Source organism: Schistocerca serialis, chromosome 2 (genome assembly GCF_023864345.2).
Source record: "Schistocerca serialis cubense isolate TAMUIC-IGC-003099 chromosome 2, iqSchSeri2.2, whole genome shotgun sequence".
Taxonomy (NCBI): Eukaryota; Metazoa; Arthropoda; class Insecta; order Orthoptera; family Acrididae; genus Schistocerca; species Schistocerca serialis.
Window position 1 is genome coordinate 1,026,564,164 of NC_064639.1, and position 26,886 is coordinate 1,026,591,049.

At 38.3% G+C, this 26,886-nt stretch overlaps 1 protein-coding gene across 8 annotated transcripts in view; it reads left to right on the top strand.

The window, feature by feature from the left end:
- The first annotated feature begins 13,047 nt into the window (after positions 1 to 13,047).
- The window catches only part of LOC126458440 (choline-phosphate cytidylyltransferase A-like), a 133,350-nt gene continuing 119,511 nt past the window's right edge, over positions 13,048 to 26,886 (top strand). The window contains exons 1-3 of one of the 8 annotated variants that reach the window (XM_050095497.1): positions 13,048 to 13,452; positions 13,535 to 13,683; positions 14,125 to 14,243. In XM_050095497.1, the coding sequence (XP_049951454.1) occupies positions 13,674 to 13,683; positions 14,125 to 14,243 (129 nt within the window). In that variant the 5' untranslated portion in view covers positions 13,048 to 13,452; positions 13,535 to 13,673. Of the gene's footprint in view, positions 13,453 to 13,534; positions 13,684 to 13,730; positions 13,937 to 14,124; positions 14,244 to 26,886 lie in introns of those variants that run through there. The other 7 variants (XM_050095500.1, XM_050095495.1, XM_050095496.1 and 4 more) reach the window with 7 other exon arrangements.

Sequence of the window (26,886 nt, forward strand, 5' to 3'; positions counted from 1 at the left end):
AAAAAAAACACCACCGCAACCTGTTTCCTGAAGGTATGTCATGCCCAGCAGTTCTGTTGTAATTTTCTCTAGTGAATTTTCGCTAAGGCACAATGTTATTAATGCTGTCTCCAGAAAAATTACATACTTTGAGTAAAGGAGACCACATACTGAAAAGCAAAATTGGTGTGTCAACAACACAAGCACACAAAAAAGTAAGAAAACTTCCTAGTTTTTGTAGTACATAATCCTTGTTCGAGCTAGAGCTCATGCGCGCACATGTTATATGTGCGCGCGCGCGCACACACAGCTCATGCGCGCACATGTTATATGTGCGCGCGCGCGCGCGCACACACACACACACACACACACACACACAGGTGATGTAGGGACATGTATAGGAGAAACTGTTGGATGGAGGCTGTGGGGACAGTGAGTTACCAGATGTTGAGCCAGGACAGTTGGAGGAGCAAAGGATGTGCAGTTCTGAAAAGCTTGTGTTGAGTGGGAAGATCCAGATGGGCAAAGTTGTGAAACAGCCATTGAACTCAAGAATATTATGTTTAGTTGTATATTGTGCCAGCATGTGGCCAACTTTGTTCTCGGCAACAGTTTGGTGATGGCCTTTCATCCTGGTGGTTAGCTAGTTGGTAGTCATACCAATATAAAAAGCTGTGCAATGACTGCAGCAGATTTGGTATATGACATGGGTACTTTCACATGTATCCCAGCCCCTGATGAAGAGGGATAAGTGTGTGAAAGGACTGGAGTACGTGGTGGTGGGTGAATGGATTGGGCGGGTCTTGCATCTTGGTCTACCACAGAATTTGATCCCTGTGGCATGGGGTCAAGGTTGGGAGTGGCCTCATAAGATGATGTAGGTTGGATGAGTAATGGAACACTACTTTAGGAGGGTTGGGAAGGATCTTGGGTAGGATGCCACTCATTTCAGGGCATGATGATAAATAATCAAAGCTCTCAAGAAGGATCATATCTCTGTGTAAAACCAAGGTGCAAGACCTTCCCAGTCCACCCACCCAGCACCAATCACTCCAGTTCTGTCACAGGTTTACCCTACACCAACAGACACCAAGCCAAGTGTGAAAACAGCCACGTCATATACCGACTCTGTGTCCAACACTGCACAGCTTTTTATGTTTGTATGACTACCAACCAGCTGTCCACCAGGATGAATGACCACTACCAATAGTAATGTTGACCACCCAGCGGCACAACGTGCAGCTGAATGACAATGACCTTTCATGGTTTAATTACACAATTTGGAAAATGCTGAGGAAGCAGTGTGTCTTACACTCTTAGTTCAAAATAGAATGTGCATGTGATGACAGGCAAAAGTTATTAGAGATTTGTGCATGTGTAAAATATCAGATCGCAAAATATAGAAGTTCTACCACCATCATATCTTAGCAAAAGATCTTGTCAAGAACCAGAAAAGATTATGGTCCTGCATAAAGTCACTAAGCAGATCAAAGGCTTCTATCCAGTTGCTCATTCACACCAGTCTGTTGTGGCAACAGAAGACAGCAAAAGTAAAGAATAAGTTTTAAATTTCTTGTTCATGCAGGAACTTCGTACAAACATACCGTCGTTTGACTGACACACACATTACCTTATGGAGCATATACTAACAGGCATACCTGACATAGAGAAGCAACTGAAATAGTTGAAAACAAATAATTTGCCAGGTCAGGATAGAATCCGAATTCGGTTTTACAGAAAGTACTCTACAGCAGTGCTCCTTACTTAACTTGCATTTATTGCATATCTCATGCCCAGTGCCAATTGATGAAAAAAGTGCAGTTGACTCTTGCATATAAAAAGAGTAAAAGAACAGACAAAAAATTACAGACCAATATCCTTAACATTGGTGTGCTGCAGAATTCTTAAAAATATTATGAATCTGAATTATAATAAATTTCCTTGAGACAGAAAAGCTTTTCTCTCCACAAATCAGCACAGTTTTAAAAAGCATCACTTGGGGGAAACTCAACCTACTGTGTTCTCAAATAATATCCTGTGAACCATGAATGATAAGCAACAGACAGATGCTTCTTCCCAAGTTTCTGGAAAGCATTCAACACAGTGTCGCATTGCAGGCTGTTCAACAAATGTACAAGCATACGGTTTAGGTTCCCAGATATGCTAGTGGCTCAAAGACTTCTTAAAAAATAGACCCCAGTGTATTGTTCTTGTCAGTAGGAGTTCATCAGACACAGGGGTATCTTCAGCAGTGCCCCAGGAAAGTGTGACAAGACAGTTGTCATCCTTTATACACATAAATGATATGATGGACCTGATGAGCAGCAATTTGTGGCTATTTACTGATAATGCTGGGGTACACAGGAAGCTGTTGTCACTGAGTGATGGTAGCAGGATATAAGATGGTTTAAGACAAAATTTCTAGTTGGTTTGATGAATGGCACCTTGCTGTAAATGTAGAAATATGTAAGTTAATGCAGATGAGTAGTAAAAACCACCCCTTAATGTTTGAATACAGCATTAGTAGTTGCTGCCTGACAGTCACGTCGATTAAATATTTATGCATAAAATTGTGAAGCAATATGAAATGGAACAAGCACGTAATGACTGTAGTATGGAAGGCAAATGGACAGCTTTGGATTACACCAGCTCTGGCAACTGTGCATCAGTTGCCTAGCCTGTGCAATTAGCAACCTTCTCTCCTGCATTCCTAGCCATCAAACTGGTTGCCACCTTCTGAGCCACTAGCAACCCACCCTAACCCATTTCCCTGCCTCCCAACCCACCTGACAAAAAACCCAGCCCCAACATAGTCTACCTGTCAAAATTCAGCACTGGCATTGTGTGTCCAGTTGGTGCCATGTAGAGGCATCAGGCTAGGATTACTCCAAAAGCTATCAAGTTTTCTTTCTTTACTGTGTATGCCTCTCAACAACTCAATGCTTCCGCTTTCTTTGACATCCTTACTCTTGAAGTATTTACATTGTAGTGTGTTGTCATGACAACACTCCGTCCATCATCTCAGAGCTAGTAGTCAAAAATGGCTCTGAGCACTATGGGACTCAACTGCTGTGGTCATAAGTCCCCTAGAACTTAGAACTACTTAAACCTAACTAGCCTAAGGACATCACACACATCCATGCCCAAGGCAGGATTCGAACCTGCGACCGTAGCGGTCGTGCGGTTCCAGACTGTAGCGCCTTTAACCGCTCGGCCACTCTGGCCGGCAGTAGTCATACAGGGTGATTCTGTGATGATGTTACAAATGTTCAGGGATAATGGAGAAGGGTACATGTATCAAGCTTAGTTAAGGGACCCTGATTCGGAAATGACGGAGTCAGAAGTTATAAGTGAAAATTGTTATGATGCCTCTTCCAGTGAAAAGAATGTACCAGTACTGTCGTTGCTGAGATTTTAGGGTAGACAACTTTCAGATGTGGTAGTATGGAAAAAAAGACCTGTAAATGTGGGCTCTAAAATGCATACCTTAGTAGTTATGAGCTCTTGCTCACCTTCACTACTGTGAAACACATCCCTTTGCTTTAAGCTCTTTGGTTTCCATATTTTTGGAGGAGATAATACAGACCAGAACAAGAAAAAGATTTCCAGTAAATATTGAATCCAAAATTCGTAGCTTAAAGCTACGAGCAATTCTTCAGTAGAAGAGATATGTTTCACATTATCAAATATGAAAAGTGCTCATAGTTCTTAAAGTATGCATTTTACAACCCATGTTTACTACTCTTTTGTTCATACTACCACCTCGGAAAGTTGCATACCCTACAGTTGTAGTACTGGTACATGTATTCAAATGTCAAAGGTATCAGAATGATTTTCATTTGCAACTTTTAACTTGGTCGTTTCCAGACCAGGGTCCCTCACCTCAAATTGATACATTTACCCTTCTCCATCATCCCTGAAAGTCTGTAAACATTATCATGGAATCATTCTGTATATACTTGAACCACTGTGGGCAGTAACTAGTGAGGGGCTTTGTGTCTATCTTGTCTATGTTAATCCGTTCACTAAATTGCTCATAATAATTACCCAAATTCCTGTTCTTTTTTGTTCATTACTACTCCTACTTTTACGCTAATTTCATTTTGTGTTGATAACCCCATACTCACCAGACCAGAAATTCTATTCTTAACATCACAGCACTTCACTAATTCACAGTATATCCAATTTCAACCTAATCATTTCTTTCTTCAAGTACTCTAATCTACCAACACTCAAACTCAAAGAATGCCAGATTTGCTGTTGCTTTTGCACAGTCTTTTTATAAGTGAATGACCACCTATTAGGTGCCCACACGAATGAATGGTCACTGCCACACTGTGGGCAAGACACTGTAGTATAGGGAAATTTAGTGAATGACAATCATTATCAATTACTTTCTAATATGGACTGTGAAAAAACTGTGAACAATGTGAAACCATGTGGCAGGATCAAAGACGGTGTAAACAAGATGAAAGAAGGAAGTATTTCACCACGGAAAAACAACCTACATAACATGAATGTGAACAATATTCATTTACCGACCGGTAGTAATTCTTGTGTGTTATCATCATCTCACGTTGACAAAAAAGAGGACATGGAAAATGTGAATAAGTCGCAACAGGTACTTGTGATTATAGACCAAATAACAGTGATCTTCCAGCAACAAATAGGCCCACAAGTAAAATTGACATTTACACTGATAGGCAGGGGCGAGGAATAGCACCTGAACTCCAAAGTATATGCAGACATAAGGTCAACAATATAGCGAAACCAGGCATAAATTTCAAGGTAGCAACTGCAGTCAGTCACTAGAAAATATCAGGTCTGAACAGTAGCGATTTTTCTGTCTTTCTTGCGGGGACAAATGACATAGCTAAAAACGAAGCAAAAGATTTCATGCTCTCCCTTAAATGGAGGGTGCATGAATTCCGGAACATGAATGTGATCATTTTTTTTCTGTACCACATTATCATGACCTACATAATTGGTCCTGTGTAAACAAGGAAATAGAAAAAAATGAATAAATCTGTGCAAGATGTATGAAAGGGAATTCAAAAATACAACATATGTTGATATAAGCACACTAGGGAAACGATTTCATACATCACATAGTTTGCACATCAACAGACTGGGGAAAGCATTTGTTAGTCGCAAGATCTTGGATATAGTTCATGCAAAATCGAACATGCAGTGAGGTATAAAGTATGTTATACATTTGAAAGACAAAAGTGATGTATCTTTAGAATTTAACATGCAACGTGATGAAACAATGACGTATACCAAGAGCATTGATGAAAATGCTTTTTTAGTGGAAGTAAATATTCCAGCAATTCCAAGTTAGTCACAAACAATATGTGCAACTCGGGTTTGCCAACTCACTTGAGAATGAAAACAATGACAAAATATTAAGGTTACTACAAGTCAATGTTTGTTGTTTAAGAAATGAACTGTCAGAACTAGAACATTTTTGTAACATTAAGGATGTAGATGTGATATGTGTGTCGGAACACTGGCTAACAGAAGATCAAGTTGACAGTTTTGTTCCTCAAGGATATGTTTTAGCTGACATAATGTGCAGGAAAAACAGAAAAAATGGGGGTGCTGGAATTTATATCAAGCATGGCCAACAATTTTCAAAATTAGATATAATGCCATATTGTTCAGAAGTAAATGCTGAGTTCAGCTGTATAAGACTGACTGAAGAAAACATAATAATTGTTAGCCTGTATAGGTCTCTAAATGGAGACATTTGTTTTCTTTGAACAGTTTGAACTAGTAGTTATGAAACTTTTTAAGTTTAAAACAAAGATTATTTGTGGTGATTTTAATACTGAAATGGGAAATTCAAGGCAACAAGACTCCAGAACATTTTTTAATATATTAAGATCTTTAAACTTGCACTGCACGAACAAGTGTCCTACTTGTAATTATGCATGCCTAGACAATATTATTGTTAATTTGTGTAGAGAGGAATATGTGGTTAGCTTGGTTGATGGTGTTTTTACAGATCACGATCCATTGCTTTAATGCTTTAATCTCAAAAAACCATCTTATTCCAATGAATTTAATGTGGCATGGGTAAGAGGTCAGAGAGAGGAGCACATTATGTCATGTATTAACAAATTGAAGGATACAAACTGGGACACTGTTTACGAGTGTCATCCAGAAAAAACAGGAGTTGAAAATGATTTTGAAGCTTTCTTTAAAAAATATAAACACATATGGTACTCCTGTTACCCATTAATAAAAGTTAGGTCCTCAGTTAACTGTAAAAATACAAAAATAAACTGGTATACAAAAGAAATAGCAGAAATTAGAGAAAATATGCTCATATTGTATCGAACATATAAAAGTAAGGACGATCAAGAGTCTGAACAGAGGGATATGGTCTACAATGCTTACATCAGAAATAAAAAATGTTACAAAGCTAAGCTCAGAGAAGCCAAAAAAGCAGCTTGTGAAAGGTATATAGAAGGTGCTCCAAATAAGTGTAAAGCAGCATGGGAAGTTATTAGACAAGATAATTCTTCCAGCCAAGTATGTCAAACTCTGCTTGATCCAGGAGAACTGAATGGCTACTTTGTCTCATCAGTCAGAGAACGCGGAGACAAAATTAAGGCCACAGATGCATCTACAAGGGATCTGCTTGGTCCCCAGCTGTCTGAAGGACATTTGTTTCACTGGAACAATATCACACCAAATCAAGATTGTAAAATTGTTGCTAAATTATCGTATTCCAAATGTATGGACTGCTACTGGATGTCCAATTATGTTGTTAAAAGAACAGTCCACCTCATAAGTAAGCCACTAAGCTTTATTTTTAACAGATGTTTAGAGAATGGAGTTTTTCCAGATTTGCTAAAAATCTCGAAAATATCCTCGTATTCAGAAATGGTGATAAACAAGTCCCCCAGAACTACCCAGCAGTACCTATTGTGCCAATATTTTCAAAAATAATTGAATCACTCATGTACTTTCAATTAAGGAATTATTTTGAAAAGCATCATCTGCTTTGCAACAATCAATATGGGTTTAGACCAGGTAAATATACCTCTGCAGCTGTTATGGAAATTGTTGATCAGACTTTAACAGATTTTGAAAATAAGAAGATGGTGTCACTTGTATTATGTGATCTAAGTAAAGCTTTTTTTTTTATTGCATTCCTTTGAACATATTATTAACAAAACTGGAGTATTATGGTGTATAAAAATCTACATTAGCAATAATTTATTCCTATTTGACCAACAGAAGACGGTTGTCTCAATTAGAAATAAGCCATTACCCCTTAGTAGAAATTGGTACAGGTGTGCCACAGGGATCTGTCCTTGGCCCCTTCTTTTTCATTGTGGCTATCAATGATCTGCCCCATTCTGTATCACAGTCTGTAATCTGCTATGCAGAAGATACAACTCTGCTTACTTCACATCATGACGTCCCAACCCTTGATAAGATTACACAAGAAACTCTTGACTCTGCATTAAACTGGTTTGCAGGCAATAAATCTGTGTGTAATCCAGACAAAACCCAAAAGCTTATGTTAGGATTATCTAAGATTAGAGAAAATAAAAGTGTCAAGCTCTTAGGAATACATATTGATGCCAAACTAACTTGGGAAGAGCATATAAGCCAAATCTGCCCCCCCCCCCAAAAAAAAAAAAAAAAAAAAAAAAAAAAAAAAAAAAAAAAAAAAAAGTTTGTATAATGTGTAATGCTGGTCCTGTAGAACACTGTCGCCCTCTTTTTACCAGGCTTACGATACTAACAGTGGTGAATCTGTACATCTATGAGGCTGCAATTTTTGTCAGGAATAAATTTAAAGACTCTATCGTCAGGAAAACAATTCACAAACACAATACTAGAAATAAGGCAAACATTGACATTCCAAGGCACAGGTTAGCAATAACAGGAAACTCCCGTAAAGCAAAAGCCCACAAAATTTTTAACAAATTTCCTCTTGTCGCTCAATCCTTGCCTTTTAAAAAGTTCAAAATAAAATTATACGACGGACTAACAAAAAACCCAAGTTATCATATAAAGAGTTCTATGATATTGACAATATTGATATTAATAATTAAGATTATAGCTGTATACAAGATATTTAATTTTTACGTGTAACGTGATCAATATTTGTATCTTACTATCATTGTAAAAGCCTATTCTACTGTATGTGGTCAATGGCAATAAAGAATCTGAATCTGAAGGCCAAAGATGGCCATCCAGTGCTGGAACTTCCTGATGAGCACCATTTGACTGACTGCAATGGCTGCTTCACAACTCCCCCTCCCCAATACCAACTTCTTCACTGCATTACATAGATTGGAATTGTCCCCATTACACATTCTTTGATCCCACTTCAGTCTCTGCTGTCCCCCATGCCACTCTCACTTCTGCAGCTGTCCTCATGGCGCTTACTTGACACTATCAATCAACACACATTTTCTTGTATGTAGTCGTCCTCTTCCTTTGTTCTGTCTCCTCACTGCCTCTTCCTCCCAACCCACTCCTGTGCTGTCTTGTGTTCTACATGCAACTCCGCTTGCCTGCACCAGGGCAAGGAAAGAAATGCTAATAAAGTAGTTGTGAGAATGGGTTAGTGTTTTGAAAAATTGATCATACAAATTTAAACTGAACCTTTTTATTGTCAATACAAAAAGAAAACATAAAAACTCTGTTTTGCCCATTTGGTCAGTTTTTAAAAATATCCATGATTTTCTCAACCCTGTTGCCTTCCCTATTCTCCTTTCTGCTCTCCCTCACTCCATCCAATATAACCTCTTACCCCTTTATACCTCCAGGGTATTTTACCCAAGAGGATGTCATCATTAGGACACATAGTAGAGATGCATGTCCTCTCCTTAGTCTGTAGTCTAACAAGGTTAAGTTGGATTAGATTAGATTAGATGTGTGGTACTCTACGTTCCAATAGATCCGTAGTGAGGTGGTCCTCCAGAATGTAGAACATGTCAGAAAACAAGAAAACACGACACAGATTTACAAAGAAGAACAAATTTGCTAATGTACCTTTCACAGGTGCCAAATGAAATGGTCCCTATGAAAGCGGGAATACATCAAAAATATTAAACATATTTTCACTTACAAGGTAATAGCACACTTGTCAAAAAACATGTAAATGTTTAGTACACTAAGATGCATATTATAGTACTTTATTTATTGAGTCCTTTGATCATATGTAGTACAGTGTACAGGATGATATTGGACTTATTACTAAGTTCAAAATGATACATATTTAAATAATCATTTTTCAACATGCTACCAATTTCAATAGTTGTAGTTCTTACAATGATACAATGTTACAAATTACAACAGCTTTAGTTCTTAACAGTTATTCTGGCCAAGTATTCCTTTACTGAGTAGAAAAAATGGTACTGTAGATATTCTCTGACAGATCTTTCAAAAGCACTAATATTTTGTAAGCATTTTATACTATTTGATAGTCTATTATAGAGTTTAATACCCAGATAGCATGTACCTTTCTGATACAAACTGGTACTGGTTGGGGGTGCATGCAAGTTATATTTTATTCGAGTATTATAATCATGTATATCTTTGTTTTTTAAAGTATTATCATCATTTCCAATCATATACTTTTTTACGTACATTAGTGTGTCAACAATAAACATAGACGGTAGAGGTAGTATATTCAGTGCTTTAAATATTAGTTTGCAGGACTGTCGAGCACCACTCCCTGTCCTAATCCTAGTGGCTCTTTTTTGTATTCTGAAAGTCCCTTGAGCTGCTGGGGAATTTCCCCAGAATATGAGTCCATACTTGAGATGGGAATTGAAGTATGCATAATAGGCACACAATAGTGCCTGTTCATTTATGCATCATTTGAGAAACCTAAGGAGATAACAGCCCGTGCTCAGCTTAGTATGTAATATGCAGAATCAAATAGAAAAGTCATTTTACAATACTAATTTCTAATGATCACATTACTGCACTGAATTTGTACAGAATTCAAACTGTTCACAATACGTGTATTGTTTGATGTTAGTAGTAATCCGTAATCATCAGTTGGTTCTACTACGATAATTATTAGTGGAGGAGTAGTAGTAGTTGGCTACCATTAAATCTTTTTGGGCTCCTCTTAAACTGAACTTTATTAATCGTTAAACGTTTTGTGACTGCCAGCAAGTTATTGAAAATGTGTGTTCCTGACCAATAACAGAAGATGACAGAGAGAAGATTAAAATATTGAATTTGATCTTCCAAAATTGTTTCACTGCAGAAGATAGTAATATGGCCCTCCTTTGAATCGTTGTCTGACCATTGAAATGGAAGATATTGAGATAACTGATGGAGAGGAAAAAGTCTACAGTTGCTTAGTAGTACAAGTGTTTCAGGACCAGATGAGATACCTGATTCTAAAGAGGTTATGTGACAGAACTTGCTACCCTACTAGTAGCAGTTTATCGTAAGTTGATGCGTACCTAATCACTAGAAAAAAGTGCAAGTCCTTCCCATTTTCGAGAAGGGTTATACGACAGATGCACGTAATTATAGGCCTATATTGTTGATGCCAGTCTGTTGTAGAATTATGGAACATGTTTTATGCTCATGTATTATGAGGTGGTTGGTGAACAAAAATCTCCTCCATAAAAATTAAAGTGAATTCCTCACAAATCTTGTGAAACTCTGCTCGCTTTATCCCTCCGTGACATGTACAGCGATCAGTTTTATGCCGTGTTCTTAGAATTCAGGAAGGTATTTTACATAATTCCACACTGCCATATAGTGAAAAAATAAATATGAAAGTACTGAGTATAAGATCAGATTTGCAACTGGGTTCATGACTTCCTTGCAGAGAGCTCAACTTGTTTCTCTAAACAGGACAAAATCAACAGATGTAAAAGTAATTTCAGGAGTACCCCATGGAAGTGTGATAGGACCATTACTGTTTACAGTGTATATAAATGAAAATATCAGAAGCCCTTCTGTTCACAGATGGCACAGTTGTCTGTAACAAAGTAGCAACGCCAGAAGACAGTGTTAATTTGCAGAAAGACCTGCATAGGATTGATGAATGTTGCAGGCTCTGGTAGTTGACTCTGAATGTAAATAAATGTAACACATTGTGCATACATAGGGAAAAATACATTTCACATTACTGTACAACTACACTATTGATGGCAAATTGCTGGATACAGTATATACAATAAAATACCTGGTCATTACCATCTGGGGCAACCTTAAGTGGAATGAACACACAAAAGAAAACGTGGGAAAACCAGATGCTAGATTAAGATTCACAGGAAGAATCTTAAGCAAATGTGTCTCATCTCCAAAAGATCTGGCTTACAAACCATTTGTTTGACTGATGCTTGAGTACTGCTCAATATTTTGGCACTTTTATCCTGTAGGACTAGTAGAATAGAGAGAGAGATCCAACAAAGAGCAATGACTTCTGTCACAGGGTCATTTGGTCGACGTGAGCGTTATAGAGATGCTCGACAAACTCCATGGCAGACACTATAAGAGAGATGCTATGCGCATCACAGTGATGTAATATTAAAATTCTGAGAGGGTGTGTTCCGTGAAGAATTGGACGGTATATTACTATCTCCCATAAGCGTCTCATGAAATGACAAAACATTTTTTAGAAATTAGAGATAATATAGAGGTTTTCCACTCGTGAATGGAACAGGGAAGGTGGGGATCAGGTAGTGGAACGAGAACTACACTCTGTCAGGTGGCTGGTGTATTGATGCAGTGTAGAAGGAACACATTTCTGGACTAAAGTGACTGATTTCAAATCTTTATGAAGATTATTTTGATTTCTATTGATACAATGAACTGAGCTGTTGGCTTGAAAAAGATATATCTTTACTGACAAATTTCATTAAGGAATAACCATGTTGGAAGCAGTAGTTAATATTCCTAGCTCCTTCAACAGGGTTCTGTAAGATGTTCTTAATTTCACACAAGTAATTCTTATTACACATTCTTGGACTCAACTTTAGTTTGGTTTATGAATTACTCCGAAAAATAACCCCATACAACAGTATGTATTGAAAGTGAACACAGTATGCTAACATTTTGTGTTATTCTCCTAGGTGTGCTACAAATGTTTCTGAAGACTTATCTGCAAACTCTTAACACACAGATGATATAAACATGAGAGTGCTTGCTAAACTAGCAGTTCTAGATCTGTAAATTGTAAACAGTAAATGATTTTTGCTAAACAAACTTCTATGCACTTTTTCCAATCTGCTGAGCACAGTCACTGGTAATTCATACAGAAAATATATTTTGCAACTGATACCAATAATTAAATGAGTTGTACTGTAAAAAATTTTATTTGTAATACATAAAACTGCGCTGAAGCTTTCATACTTCTGTGGCAATATACATTTCTAAATACATCAGGTCAGCTCATACATAATCCTTTAAAATTAATTTTTGATGAATCACTTAAAATGGTTGCAATCTTCTGAAACACTTTATGGTATGAGTTGCAGAGTATAAGATTTCTATTAGTCAGGTTGAACTCCCTTCCTCATTTGCATTGTTAGTATCTTATTTTTAATATCAAACCATGAAGTGGGACTGACAAGAGACCTACACACATTCCCTAATGTATGTATTTTTCCCCCATTCCCATTTCATGCCTGCAATTCCATGGCAGTGGCACTACCGATTTTTATCAGATTTATCATCTGGTCTGAAACGCTTCCACACCATACAGTACAACAATTATACATTGCTCTAAATTTCTCTGGGGAAATCACCAATGTTTTTGATGAGAAGTCTACTGAATGAAATGCGTGACAATGTTTCTACTGCTTTCGTTTAAACACATTACTACGTTTTTGCAACGAAATGACGTTGCGAACCGAAGAATGAAAATGCACACTATCTGAATTTTTGCGAGCTACTTCTATATTCATCTCACCACTTTAATTGGAAGTGGGTGATATATAAAACATGTTATCTCCTCATAATACACGAAAATGGAATTAGGGATTCTCTCTTCCTCAATTAAACACTCACTCCCATGGACTTGATACCTAATAGTCAAATGTCTCTGCTATAATTTATGTGAACTTGAAAGAGAGCCTATATAGGCTCTCTGTATGTGACCTGCGTTTTCATGGATACGTTGCAATACGTCAAACTCGATGATGTCTAATTGTTATCGTCAATTCAGCACTTAAACGGTTCCAATTTTCTCTACGCCGCACGCAGAACAGTGCCTCTAGGAGGGGAGCCGTTACGTAGACCCGCTAAACGCGAAACGTGTCGTGCCAGGTCATAGCTGCACATCGATTAGGTTAACACGTATCATCGGTAGACACTGCAACAGAACTGTTAGATATGTTTTCTGTTAGTATACATGCTTAAGTGTAAGAAGTGCTTTTTTTCGAATCATTCGCTGCAAGAAATAGAAACGTTGGCAGTTAACCAATTTGCCGGAATCTGTTGTGAACGTGACAATGTCATTGATTGGAAACAGTAAGTACAGAACAACAACCGGCATATATAGCTTAACTCCTCGGTTACAATGTCTAATGTTTACGAAATAAAAATTTTCCAGTTATAATAATACTGTCGTAATTTCTCACATCCTGGCACGTCACAACATCATACGATAAGTGACGCAACTCATAGATTGAAATTACGGGAACACCAAGGATAACAATATTCAAACAAGTGAGTTGCGAAAATTATTATTAATGCCTCCAGGTATTGATATTATCTAAAACAGAAAATAAGAATTGGATGACTATTTTTGAAGTATTTCACTTGCGTGTAGGGGGAAAAAAAGCTTTGATTATATGCGTGAAGGCTTCGTCAATAGTCGATTACTTGATACCTCCACTCGGCTGTTTGCACACAAATGGATGAGTTATTAAGTTTTAACAGCAAAAGGATAACGAAAATGGTGAAATTCCATTCCCCTTTATTATGAAAATTTAAAATGGCACGAATTTGAACGGTACATCGCGCACATGTTTACAAAGGCAGCTAAAATCTGCAGCACCGTAACCAGTACACTAAAGATCGTCTGCTGCGACGCTCAAAAGCTGTTATTGCATGCCGATTGTTGTGACTGCATGGACTTTTTAAAGACAGAAATAAGTGCCTAACAGAAAGGAAGAGTGTAAGTTACATATGATGTTGCAGGTAAAGCTGAGCCAAATTCTGGATGGAACCTCCAGTCTCCGTCAAGGATGTCAAGAAAGCGTCCACGGGAAGTAGAAGGTTCTAATTGCCTGCGAAACAGTAATCTACCCATACAAATGGTGAGTAACATCAAACTACTTCATAATGTGAAATGGAGAAATCATAAGGCAGATATGTGGAGAAATTGCACGGCGGAAAATTTCACATGGTAGGCTAAAAGAGAAATTTGGTATGCATAAATTGTTGTTTATAAGTTTAAATAATTGTGTCACTAAGTGAATTGAAAGAAGGTTGTTTTGCACTGCTGTTCTACTGGAAACAAACTTGAATAAATTTTGTCTGTACAGATATTAGGGCGTAACGGGCTAGTGTTACTCATTTTAGTATGGTGTAAGTGCCATATAATGAAGAAACCCACGATTTTAGTGACTGTAGCAAGGGATTCTTGTTGAGTGGAAACATGGTGCCACTTTATAGTGTAATCCAAAAGTGACTTAAGGCTCGCGTTTATGATTTTTATTGTTGTTCAAATGTAAAACTTGTAATATAGTTACATTTTGCTTGTAAATTAAACAGTACTTTCATTCAGTAAGACCAGTTACAAAGGGGCTGCTGTGAAGACTTTACATTACAACTTTGTGTGTTACACACCCTCAACATAAAAATGTTGGATATATGTCAAATCAGTTTCAGTTGAAGACAAGTAATGAATGTATATTTAGTAAAAAAATACTTTAGAATGTAAATGTCATTGCATTTTTTGCTGTAAAGTTACATTAGGAATTATAAAAACTGAAACAAAGAAAACATACGTAGATGACACTATTTTACAGCTAACTTTATGTGTACCATATTTGTGAAATGATGACTAAGTTTGTTATTGTAACATATAGCATGGAACAACTCAAGATGTTTCTTTTGTTGTGGTCTTCAGTCCAAAGACTAGTTTGAGTCAGGTCTCCACACTGCCCTGCCTTTTCATCTCTACACCCATATATTTTTATTTATTTATCTAATAATAAATATTGTAAGGATGTTACCCAAATGTACACACAAATTTTATGTGAAGTCATTATAAGGAAATGTAATACACAAATACATACATAAAATAATACCAAATAATACATTGTAATACAAATTTGTATACATACATACTTTCCCATCATGAATCTTATAGAGGGAGACAAAGGGATTAATGAAGGTGGCTCAAGTGTGGTATTGGATCACCACTGAAATCTTGGATGCGGTGACAGACTGATCTTTAGTGTAGCCCAAGATTCAGTTTAGGTTTTAAGGTGATAATTTGATTGTGAGTTGGTGAAGCCGACAAATATGAATGCAAATGAAGGTTGTTGTAATGTGTTGATCTGTACCATAGCCTCACGTTTGCATTTGCGCCATATTTAAACACAATTTGCCATTTTTTTGTTTTAACACACTGTTTGGCATAAAAACTAAAAGTGCAAGCAAAACTCAGAAAACATATTAGATAACAGACAACTCTCTGGTGAGATTTTGATGCATATTTTGCACTTACATCGTAAATATGCTACAAAAAAATTCAAGGGAGACTACCGTCGTTGGTTGAAATAGTTATTCAGAGATCAGGAGGCTCGAACAGGTTAGACTACTGTTGAGAGCTGCATCTATCCAATCCTTAGTCTGAAGATGACAACAACGCCTGCTGTGACAGTACTTCTGTTATTTTAGATGTCTGTTCTACATAGGCCTTCACTTTTGTCTTACCTAACCAATGGATCCTTTTACACACATTATTCTGATAAAAATAATCATTCAAATGATCTATGGAACATGTAACTAACTAACAACAATGGTTCAGTAAAGGCTTTTCATCAGACAACAGCTGTCTATTAGATATGGAAATATAATATAAATGTCAAGGTTAGGAAGACTGGTTCAGTAAAGGCTTTTCATCAGACAACAGCTGTCCATTAGATATGTAAATATAATATAAATGTCAAGGGTAGGAAGACTGGTTTTCCAATTTTGGCTTGATATAAATATTATTAGAAAAATTTTTGTGGCCAGTATGGTCACTTACCAAGTAAAAACATTGTACGATTAGAAATTTTTTAGGTGTTGTTTTAAATTTCTTTTCATCTAGGCTACCCTCTTTCTGTAATAGTCTGGCAATCTGTTGTAAAATTTAATACCGATATGGCTCACATGCCAGTATGTGTTAGTTCTTTCTGTTCACTGTGGATGGAGGGCTGTGCTGGTTTGAGGGATTGTAGTTGAAATGTCAACCTTCTTCGATGTGGATGATATTTTGGTATCTTAAGCTTTCTGAATACTGATTTGCAGTATATCTGTGAAGGACTAGGAATTATTATTTGGTCGGCCCTCTCCCATAAAAAAATTTTGGATCCCCAAAATATTATTCCGTGTATTGCAACAGACTAAAAAAATTGTACTATGTATTGCACTTTCTAAGGTACAAATGTTTGTGACAATACTTGAAGCAAAATAAGCTGAATTGAGTTTCTGTGCAAGAATTATTACATGGTCATTAAAATTTTTAGTTTTCATCAAGATGAATTCCCAGAAATTTTGTCCGGCATGAGGGAATGCTCTGCAAGCTGTTCGGCCTTGGCATTGGAGGCTTTTCTGTCGTGCTATTGGCAAGCTACCTGTGGTACCATACCTTTGTCATTAGAGTTGGAGAAACAACATCTGCCATCAGAAGAGTTTGCGCAGGCATGCCACAGGGATCTTTGCTGGGCCCTGTACTATACACTACGCACATGTCAGATGTGCCTCAGACTCCAAGAGTTGCCACTAAATGCCTTTGGCCAGATCTGCAACCAATACAACTCTTTGGAGAACTGAATGACTGGACTACGACGTCAGAGTATCTTGGTGTTACCCTGGACAGCAGACTGACTTTAGTACACTACGTCGTTAATGTGAGACAGAAAATATTGCAGTGCTTTGGTGTCCTCTAACACTACTGAATGCAGTTTCGCAGTTGCCCACTGAAAGTGGTTTCAACCTATTCAGGGTCTTCGTCTGTGGTGTGATGGACTGTGATTCTGCATTGTGGGGCAATGCAGCACAGACGCATCTGCACAAACTCCAAACCACTTTGAATAAAGCCCTTCACTAATCATCCATCCCCATTCGATTTTCCAGCGGTCTAACTACATGAAGCTGCAGGTGAGCTGGGAGTACCTGAAAGATTCAAGGATACCAAACAACTGCACAAGAAGTCTAGAAGCTCAGGCAACCAGCTCATATGTCAACTCGATAGCATGCGTGATGACCAAGAGTGCTATAAGTGGCCCATAGGTCTGCTACTCAGATAGCAGGGCTATCTCAGGAGCACACTTTGAAAAAATAACTATGCACCATGCAGACACACTTAAAGCTGTGATGTCCCTTATCCTCACTCATAGACAGTATCAGTCAGTGCCCCAGGGTAGTTCTTGTGGTGTTCCTCCAACATAAGAGAAGAAAGTGTGAGGTCCCCAGCAGTTTTGTAGATCATATTGGAATCCATGTGACCCCTTTGTGTGCAATGATTGTTGAATATAGACAATGAAGGAAAGAACAGCAGTTGATTGCGAAATCTGTCAATTTATTACAGCAGATCTAGATTTCAACTGTTGCATAGTCATCTTTAGCGCATATAACAACAGGTGACATTACTCGAAAGTGTTGCGTAATGAACAATATTGGTTATTGTGGAGCATACAGGAATCTTAACTTAAGCCGTGACTATGTATTACAGATCTGCTGTAATAAAACTACAGATTTCACAATTAATTGCTGTTCTTTTCTCCATAGTTAACTTTGTAGGTGCTACTTTGCCTATGAATCTGTCGACCTACACCAGATCTATATTTACATTTTTTTTTCTTCCAAACTGCATGCAGTCTGCTTTATTTACATTTAATGTCAACTCAGTCCTAAAATCTGTATTAGTATCACAGGCATTTTTTCTTTTTTAAGCTAACCTAACCCCTCTAGTTTTTCTGAAAGGACGACAGTGTTAAATGCTTTGGAGATATCTAATTAACTCCTACTAGGCTGTTGTTTTTTTTCCCCACATTTCTGCTTATTTGTACAGTGTACAGTGTACAGTGTTAAATGCTTTGGAGATATCTAATTAACTCCTCCTAGGCTGTTGTTTTTTTCCCCACATTTCTGCTTATTTGTACAGTGCAGCAAGTTACTGCTGTTTCTTTGTTTTTACATGCCTGAAACCTATGCTGACTCCTTTTCAGGAGCTTATGATTATTTAGATATTTGTTAATTGTGCTCCATCCATTTTTTCAATATTTTGATGAGTGATGGAATGAGTGCTATTGTACAGTAGTTTCTTACCTTTTACTTGTCACCCTTTTTAAATAATGGCTTCACTTTTAATATGTTTAGCCTTTCTGGAAACTCTGCTTCACTAAATGATATGTTGGCAATCTACACAAAGTGTCTTGTGGTCTGTGGAGCATCTGCCTTCTCTGATGTTTTTAGGTTTCAAGCTTTTTGTCACTCTTGTCACTTCATGTTCATTGGTTGGATCTATGTAAGTTCTCAAATCATACTGTAATCCTCAGTGGAGACTTAAATCATCCAAAAATTAATTGGGAAAATTGCAGTTTTGTTAGTATTGGGCATCATAAGAAGTCCTGTAAAACACAATTAAATGCCTTCTCTAAAAACTTTCTAGAACTGATAGTTAGGAATCCCAATCAAGATTGAAATGTATTGAATCTAATGGCAACAAATAGACGTGATTCCTTTGAGGATTCCACATAGAAACTGGTATCAGTAACCATGACACAGTGATAACAACAGTGACTACCAAGGATGTAAAGGTAAAGAACAACTAAAACAAGCAAAAAGATATTATATAGGCCTATTCACTAACAATAATATAAGGAATAGGATAGATTGCTAATCTCCATAAAGATGATCTGATGACTTGGCAGAGTGCACATGAGGTGTGCTGACTTGTGTGAATGCGTATATGTTTTCTTTGCTGAGGAGGGCTTTGGCTGATAGCTGCACGTGTAGCAGTAATTTTGTTGTACCTGTCTGCAACTCAACGGATCATCTTCACTGTGAGTAGCAATCTATCGTATTCCTGATATTATTGTTATTTCAACCTGGAGTTTCCAATATGTTCAGTAAACTAGATTAAAAAAATCTGTTGTGTCATGTCTCAGGGAGGAACTTAAAACTTTCAGCACAGCGCAGGAACATGTAGAGGAACTATGGCTCAAGTTTCAAAGAAAAGTTGACCATAACAGGGTAGATATGTACCCAGTAGAACAGTTCTTAATGGGAGGGAACCTCTATGGTATACAGTCACTGTAAAGAAAATTCTAAAGAAACAGAGACTACTGCATAATAGGTGTAAATCATAAGACTACAGGCAGAGAGAACCTGAGTGAAATGCATTTGACTGTCAAGAGAGCAATTTGTGATGCCTTCAATGACTACTGTAGCAGAATATTGTCAAATGATATTTTGCACAACCCAAAGAAATTCTGGTAATATGTAAAGGCCGTTAGTGGCACCAAAGTTAGTATCCATCCCTTTGCGAATGAGATTGGAACTGAAATTAAGGGTAGCAAAGCAAAAGCTGAAATGCTTAACTCTGTTTTCAAATGTTTCTTTACAGAGGAAGACCCAGGAAAATTGCTCCAATTTCATCCTTGTACCTCTGAAAAGATGAATGAAATAAAAACTAGTGTCAGTGGTGTTGAGGAACAGGTGATATCATTAAAACTTAACAGAGCTCCAGGGCCTGGCGGAATTCCTGTCAGATTAGATACTGAATTTGTGGCCGAGTTAGTCCCTCTTGTAACTGTAATCTGTCATAGATCACTCAAACAAAAAACAGTGCCCAGTTCTTGGAAAAAAGCACTGGCCACAACTGTCTACAGGAAGGGCACTAGAAGTGATCCGCAAAACACTGTTCAATACCCTTGACATTGATTTCTTGTATAATCTTAGAACATACTTGGAGCTCAAAACTAATGAGGTGTGTTGAACAGAATGACCTCTGCCTCAATGCCTATCAGTATGGATTCTGAAAACATCGATCTTGTGCAACCCAATTCTCACTTTTCTCACATGACATACAGAAACCTTTGGAACAAGGCAGTCAGGCAGATGCAGTATTTCTTGATTTCCAAAAAGCATTTGCCTCAGTGCCACACCTATGCTTGTTGTCAAAAGTACGATCATAAGGGCATATCAAGTGAAATTTGTGACTTGAGTTGAGGACTTTTTGGCAGGGAGGACACAGCATGTTATCTGGGATGGGTAGTCATCACCAGATGTAGAAATAACTTAAGGTGTGCCTTAGGAAAGTTTGTTGCGGTGCTTGCTATTCATATTGTATATTAATGATCTTACAGAAAATATTAAACACTCCAACTGCACACACCCCACACCATTACAGAGCCTCCACCAGCTTGATCAGTCCCATGCTGACACGCAGGGTCCATGGATTCATTAGGTTGTTTCCATACCCATACCCATACACATCCATACTCTCGATACAGTTTGAAATGAGACTTGTCTGACGAGCCAACATGTTTCCAGACATCAACAGCCCAATGTTGGTGTTGATGGGCGCAGGCGAGGCATAAAGCGTTGTCGTGCAGTCCTCAAGGGTTACATGAGTGGGCCTTATGTTTCGTTGAATATTTCGCACGCTGACACATGTAGGTGTCCCAGCATTGAGATCTGCAGCAATTTGCGGAAGGATTGCACTTCTGTCACGTTGAAAGATTCTCTTCTGTCGTCCTTGATCCCATTCTTACAGGATCTTTTTCTGGCTGCAGCGATGTTGGAGATTTGATGTTTTACCAGACTTCTGATATTCATGGTACACTCGTGAAATGGTCGTCCAGGAAAATCCCCACTTCATCGCCACCTCGGAGATGCTGTGTCCCATCATTCCTGTGCTGACAATAACATCACGTTCAAACTCGCTTAAATCTTGGTAACGTGCCATTGTAGCAGCAGTAAGTGTAGTCAGTTTAGCTGTAGTGTATTCATCCATAGCTTTATTAATTTCTCTGTGCTTTCTTGATGCATAGAGCTAATGACTGGACTTCACTGACCACGGTTTCTTAAAAGGGCTAACACCTACCTCTGTAGTTGACTGATTCAGGATATTTAATTCTTCCGCCATTGATGCAAAATCTGCATCATCTACGCCATGGGAGGCTTCACCTTGTTCAGATAGTATCATTGTTGTTATTCTGTCAAAACGTTAAGAACAAAAAAAGTCGTCACTGGAAACATCTTCACTTTGAAACAGAGACTTCAAATGAGAACACACATTTTATTTTTTTTTTTGTCTCTTTTAAGGATATGCAAATAGTCAGCACACTTCACTCTCCTGTGGCCCCAGTCAGAAGATATTTCAAACAGTCCCTTTCACTAAACACACTCCAACTGCGTCAACTGGCAAATTCCTCATGAAAACACAGAACTCACTGGATGGTCTCAGATTGTTTAGAAGCCTTGTCTGTAAACAAATTAGTACTGAACAATTACAATACAGAAACCTGCAATAAACAACCATGACAAAGAAACTGACAAGAAACAACAACAGAGTGTAAGAAATAACTGCAACAAAGAAAGTGAAAAGAAATAACTGCAACAAAGAAAGTGAAAAGAAATAACTGCAACAAAAACAATAGAAATAAACATTATAACAAAGAAATTAGTAAGAAACACTTTCAGTGAAAATGTACACCCTTGAAAGTACCGAACTAGGTTAATAATTGGCTCCTTTTACCGACCTCCCGACTCAGCAGCATTAGTGGCAGAACAACTGAGAGAAAATTTGGAATACATTTCACATAAATTTTCTCAGCATGTTATAGTCTTAGGTGGAGATATCAATTTACCAGATATAGACTGGGACACTCAGATGTTTAGGACGGGTGGTAGGGACAGAGCATCGAGTGACATTATACTGAGTGCACTATCCTAAAATTACCTCGAGCAATTAAACAGAGAACCGACTCGTGGAGATAACATCTTGGACCTACTGATAACAAACAGACCCGAACTTTTCGACTCTGTATGTACAGAACAGGAAATCAGTGATCATAAGGCCGTTGCAGCATCCCTGAATATGGAAGTTAATAGGAATATAAAAAAAGGGAGGAAGGTTTATCTGTTTAGCAAGAGTAATAGAAGGCAGATTTCAGACTACCTGACAGATCAAAACGAAAATTTCTGTTCCGACACTGACAATGTTGAGTGTTTATGGAAAAAGTTCAAGGCAATCGTAAAATGCGTTTTAGACAGGTACGTGCCAAGTAAAACTGTGAGGGACGGGAAAAACCCACCGTGGTACAACAACAAAGTTAGGAAACTACTGCGAAAGCAAAGAGAGCTCCACTCCAAGTTTAAACGCAGCCAAAACCTCTCAGACAAACAGAAGCTAAACGATGTCAAAGTTAGCGTAAGGAGGGCTATGCGTGAAGCGTTCATTGAATTCGAAAGTGAAATTCTATGTACCGACTTGACAGAAAATCCTAGGAAGTTCTGGTCTTACGTTGAATCAGTAAGTGGCTCGAAACAGCATATCCAGACACTACGGGATGATGATGGCATTGAAACAGAGGATGACACGCGTAAAGCTGAAATACTAAACACCTTTTTCCAAAGCTGTTTCACAGAGGAAGACCGCACTGCAGTTCCTTCTCTAAATCCTCGCACAAACGAAAAAATGGCTGACATCGAAATAAGTGTCCAAGGAATAGAAAAGCAACTGGAATCACTCAATAGAGGAAAGTCCACTGGACCTGACGGGATACCAATTCGATTCTACACAGAGTACGCGAAAGAACTTGCCCCCCTTCTAACAGCCGTGTACCGCAAGTCTCTAGAGGAACGGAGGGTTCCAAATGATTGGAAAAGAGCACAGATAGTCCCAGTCTTCAAGAAGGGTCATCGAGCAGATGCGCAAAACTATAGACCTATATCTCTTACGTCGATCTCTTGTAGAATTTTAGAACATGTTTTTTGCTCGAGTATCATGTCATTTCTGGAAACCCAGAATCTACTATGTAGGAATCAACATGGATTCCGGAAACAGCGATCGTGTGAGACCCAACTCGCCTTATTTGTTCATGAGACCCAGAAAATATTAGATACAGGCTCCCAGGTAGATGCTATTTTTCTTGACTTCCGGAAGGCGTTCGATACAGTTCCGCACTGTCGCCTGATAAACAAAGTAAGAGCCTACGGAACATCAGACCAGCTGTGTGGCTGGATTGAAGAGTTTTTAGCAAACAGAACACAGCATGTTGTTATCAATGGAGAGACGTCTACAGACGTTAAAGTAACCTCTGGCGTGCCACAGGGGAGTGTTATGGGACCATTGCTTTTCACAATATATATAAATGACGTAGTAGATAGTGTCGGAAGTTCCATGCGGCTTTTCGCGGATGATGCTGTAGTATACAGAGAAGTTGCAGCATTAGAAAATTGTAGCGATATGCAGGAAGATCTGCAGCGGATAGGCACTTGGTGCAGGGAGTGGCAACTGACCCTTAACATAGACAAATGTAATGTATTGCGAATACATAGAAAGAAGGATCCTTTATTGTATGATTATATGATAGCGGAACAAACACTGGTAGCAGTTATTTCTGTAAAATATCTGGGAGTATGCGTGCGGAACGATTTGAAGTGGAATGATCATATAAAATTAATTGTTGGTAAGGCGGGTACCAGGTTGAGATTCATTGGGAGAGTGCTTAGAAAATGTAGTCCATCAACAAAGGAGGTGGCTTACAAAACACTCGTTCGATCTGTACTTGAGTATTGCTCATCAGTGTGGGATCCGTACCAGATCGGTCTGACGGAGGAGATAGAGAAGATCCAAAGAAGAGCGGCGCGTTTCGTCACAGGGTTATTTGGTAACCGTGATAGCGTTACGGGGATGTTTAATAAACTCAAGTGGCAGACTCTGCAAGAGAGGCGCTCTGCATCGCGGTGTAGCTTGCTCGCCAGGTTTCGAGAGGGTGCGTTTCTGGATGAGGTATCGAATATATTGCTTCCCCCTACTTATACCTCCCGAGGAGATCACGAATGTAAAATTAGAGAGATTAGAGCGCGCACGGAGGCTTTCAGACAGTCGTTCTTCCCGCGAACCATACGCGACTGAAACAGGAAAGGGAGGTAATGACAGTGGCACGTAAAGTGCCCTCCGCCACACACCGTTGGGTGGCTTGCGGAGTATCAATGTAGATGTAGATGTAGAAAGTTACCGAGCGAGGTGGCGCAGTGGTTAGACACTGGACTCGCATTCGGGAGGACGACGGTTCAATCCCGCGTCCGGCCATCCTGATTTAGGTTTTCCGTGATTTCCCTAAATCACTCCAGGCAAATGCCGGGATGGTTCCTCTGAAAGGGCACGGCCGACTTCCTTCCCCATCCTTCCCTAATCCGATGAGACCGATGACCACGCTGTCTGGTCTCCTTCCCCAAACCAACCAACCAACCTTGAAAGTTAAAAAAATGATTTTTTAAAATAAAACCTGTCCAACTTAAAATTGGAAGCTCTCCTTTACAGAGAATATAGTAAGTGCTACATGGTATTAATCAACAGAAAAAATCTATCTTTTCTGGATTGGTGTTTTTGGGAAAAAAAAATTTTTCTGTAAATAAAAAAAAAAAAAAAATTCGACGTGCGACAGTAAAAGAACTTTGACAGATATGTCCAAACGGAGGATAGCATTTTAATAGTAAATCAATTAGCGTTCAAATAAGAAAAAACCTCTTAACAAAAATCTAGAAATGTTTTCTGAAATTCGCAGCTTGAAAATGGTGTTTGTAGTGTCATCTTTGAAGGCCTGTATCTTGGGGCAGGAACTTTTATGAAGAAAACAAAAATATGTTTTTCTTACTTACTCCTGAATTTTAAAATATGCTAAAATCAATAACATCCGAGACTAGAAGGTAATCCCCCTGCCTGAAGTGATATGGATTATGCCCATTATTAAACCTATTCCTTCATTACCTCTGTTTGATTTTTTATCTGCAACCCTGTATTCATCTGACCAGAAGTCCTATTCCTCTTGCCACTGAACTTCTGTAATACCCATTATATCTAACTTTAACCTATCTATTTCCCATTTTAAATTTTCTAGCTTACCTGCCCAATTAATGGATCTGATATTCCACTCTGCGATCCGTAGAATGCCAGTTTTGTTTCTCCTGAAAACGACATCCTCCCGAGTAGTTCCCGCCCGGAGCTCTGAATGAGGAACTATTTTACCTCCCAAATATTTTAGCCAAGAGGACGCCATCATCATTACCCATACAGTGAAACTGCATGCCCTTGGGAAAAATTATTTGGAAGAGCAGTTGAACGGAATGGACAGTGTCTTGAAAGGAGGATATAAGATGAACATCAACAAAAGCAAAACAAGGATAATGGAATGTAGTTGAATGAAGTCGGGTGATGCTGAGGGAATTAGATTAGGAAATGAGTCACTTAAAGTAGTAAAGGAGTTTTGCTATTTGGGGAGCAAAATAACTCATGATGGTCGAAGTAGAGGATATAAAATGTAGACTGGCACTGGTGAGGAAAGCATTTCTGAAGAAGAGAAATTTGTTAACATGGAGTATTGATTTAAGTGTCAGGAAGTCGTTGCAGTAGGTACTGGGAGATGAAGAAGCTTTCACAGGATAGGGTACCATGGAGGGCTGCATCAAACCAGTCTCAGGTCTGGAGACCACAACAACAGTTTTCCCTTGCTTTCAGCCATTCGCTGTACCAGCACAGCGATGCTGTTTTGGTTGATATTACGAGGCCAGTTCAGTCAATCATCCAGACTGTTGCCCCTGCAACTACTGAAAAGGCTTCTGCGTCTGTTCAGTAAACACATGTTTGTCTGGCCTTGGAGCAGATACCCCTCCATTGTGGCTGCACCTCCAGTTTGGCTATTTATATTTGCTAAGGCATGCAAGTCTCCCTACCAATGGCAAGGTCCATGGTTCATGTTTAATACAAAATCGAAATCTTTGCACTTCAAACACTTGCTCAATACTTACAAGGGATGTAATGAAATAGGCAGCTCACTTTATGCTACATAATATTAATGTTAGTCAGTCTAATTAGATGTAGGCCATAGGGATTTATGACTAGATCTCCCAGAAAATAATTTAAAAAATCAAATATAAATTTGTAAGGATTTATTTCACACTACTCTTACACAGTAACCAGTACTTATAATTTTTACACATTTATGTATACATTACAGATAACTGTGACTAATAAATTATTGTGCACTGAGACAGTTACATCAAGGAAGTTCGTCTACCTTATCTTTTTTCACATTATTTCCAGCACATGACCGAAAGAAATCTTGATTTTGCTGCAGTTATGTATGCCATAAGAGACAATAGATCATCAGTTTTTTTTTACTTGGTAGGAAGTGGCTTTCTATACTTTATCGGCAGCTAATGTGGGTCTGCTTCAGCAAGCCTTTTGATATGAGTATCTATGGACATGAAAGTTTCTGTGTCTGGCTAACAGTGCTTTTCACTTAACTTGAAGGGATCCCCAGATTGAGATCATTGTCTTCAGGATTTCCAAACTTCTGAAGTCTTCTCTTTCCATTTTATTCACAATGAAATTTTTTGGATGTGCAGATTTTATCACTTCTGTCCATTCATCTTGTGTGTACACTATTGGACGTCTGTTTCATGCGTACACTTCAGTGTTAACCAAAATCATGATCACTAGAGATTCTG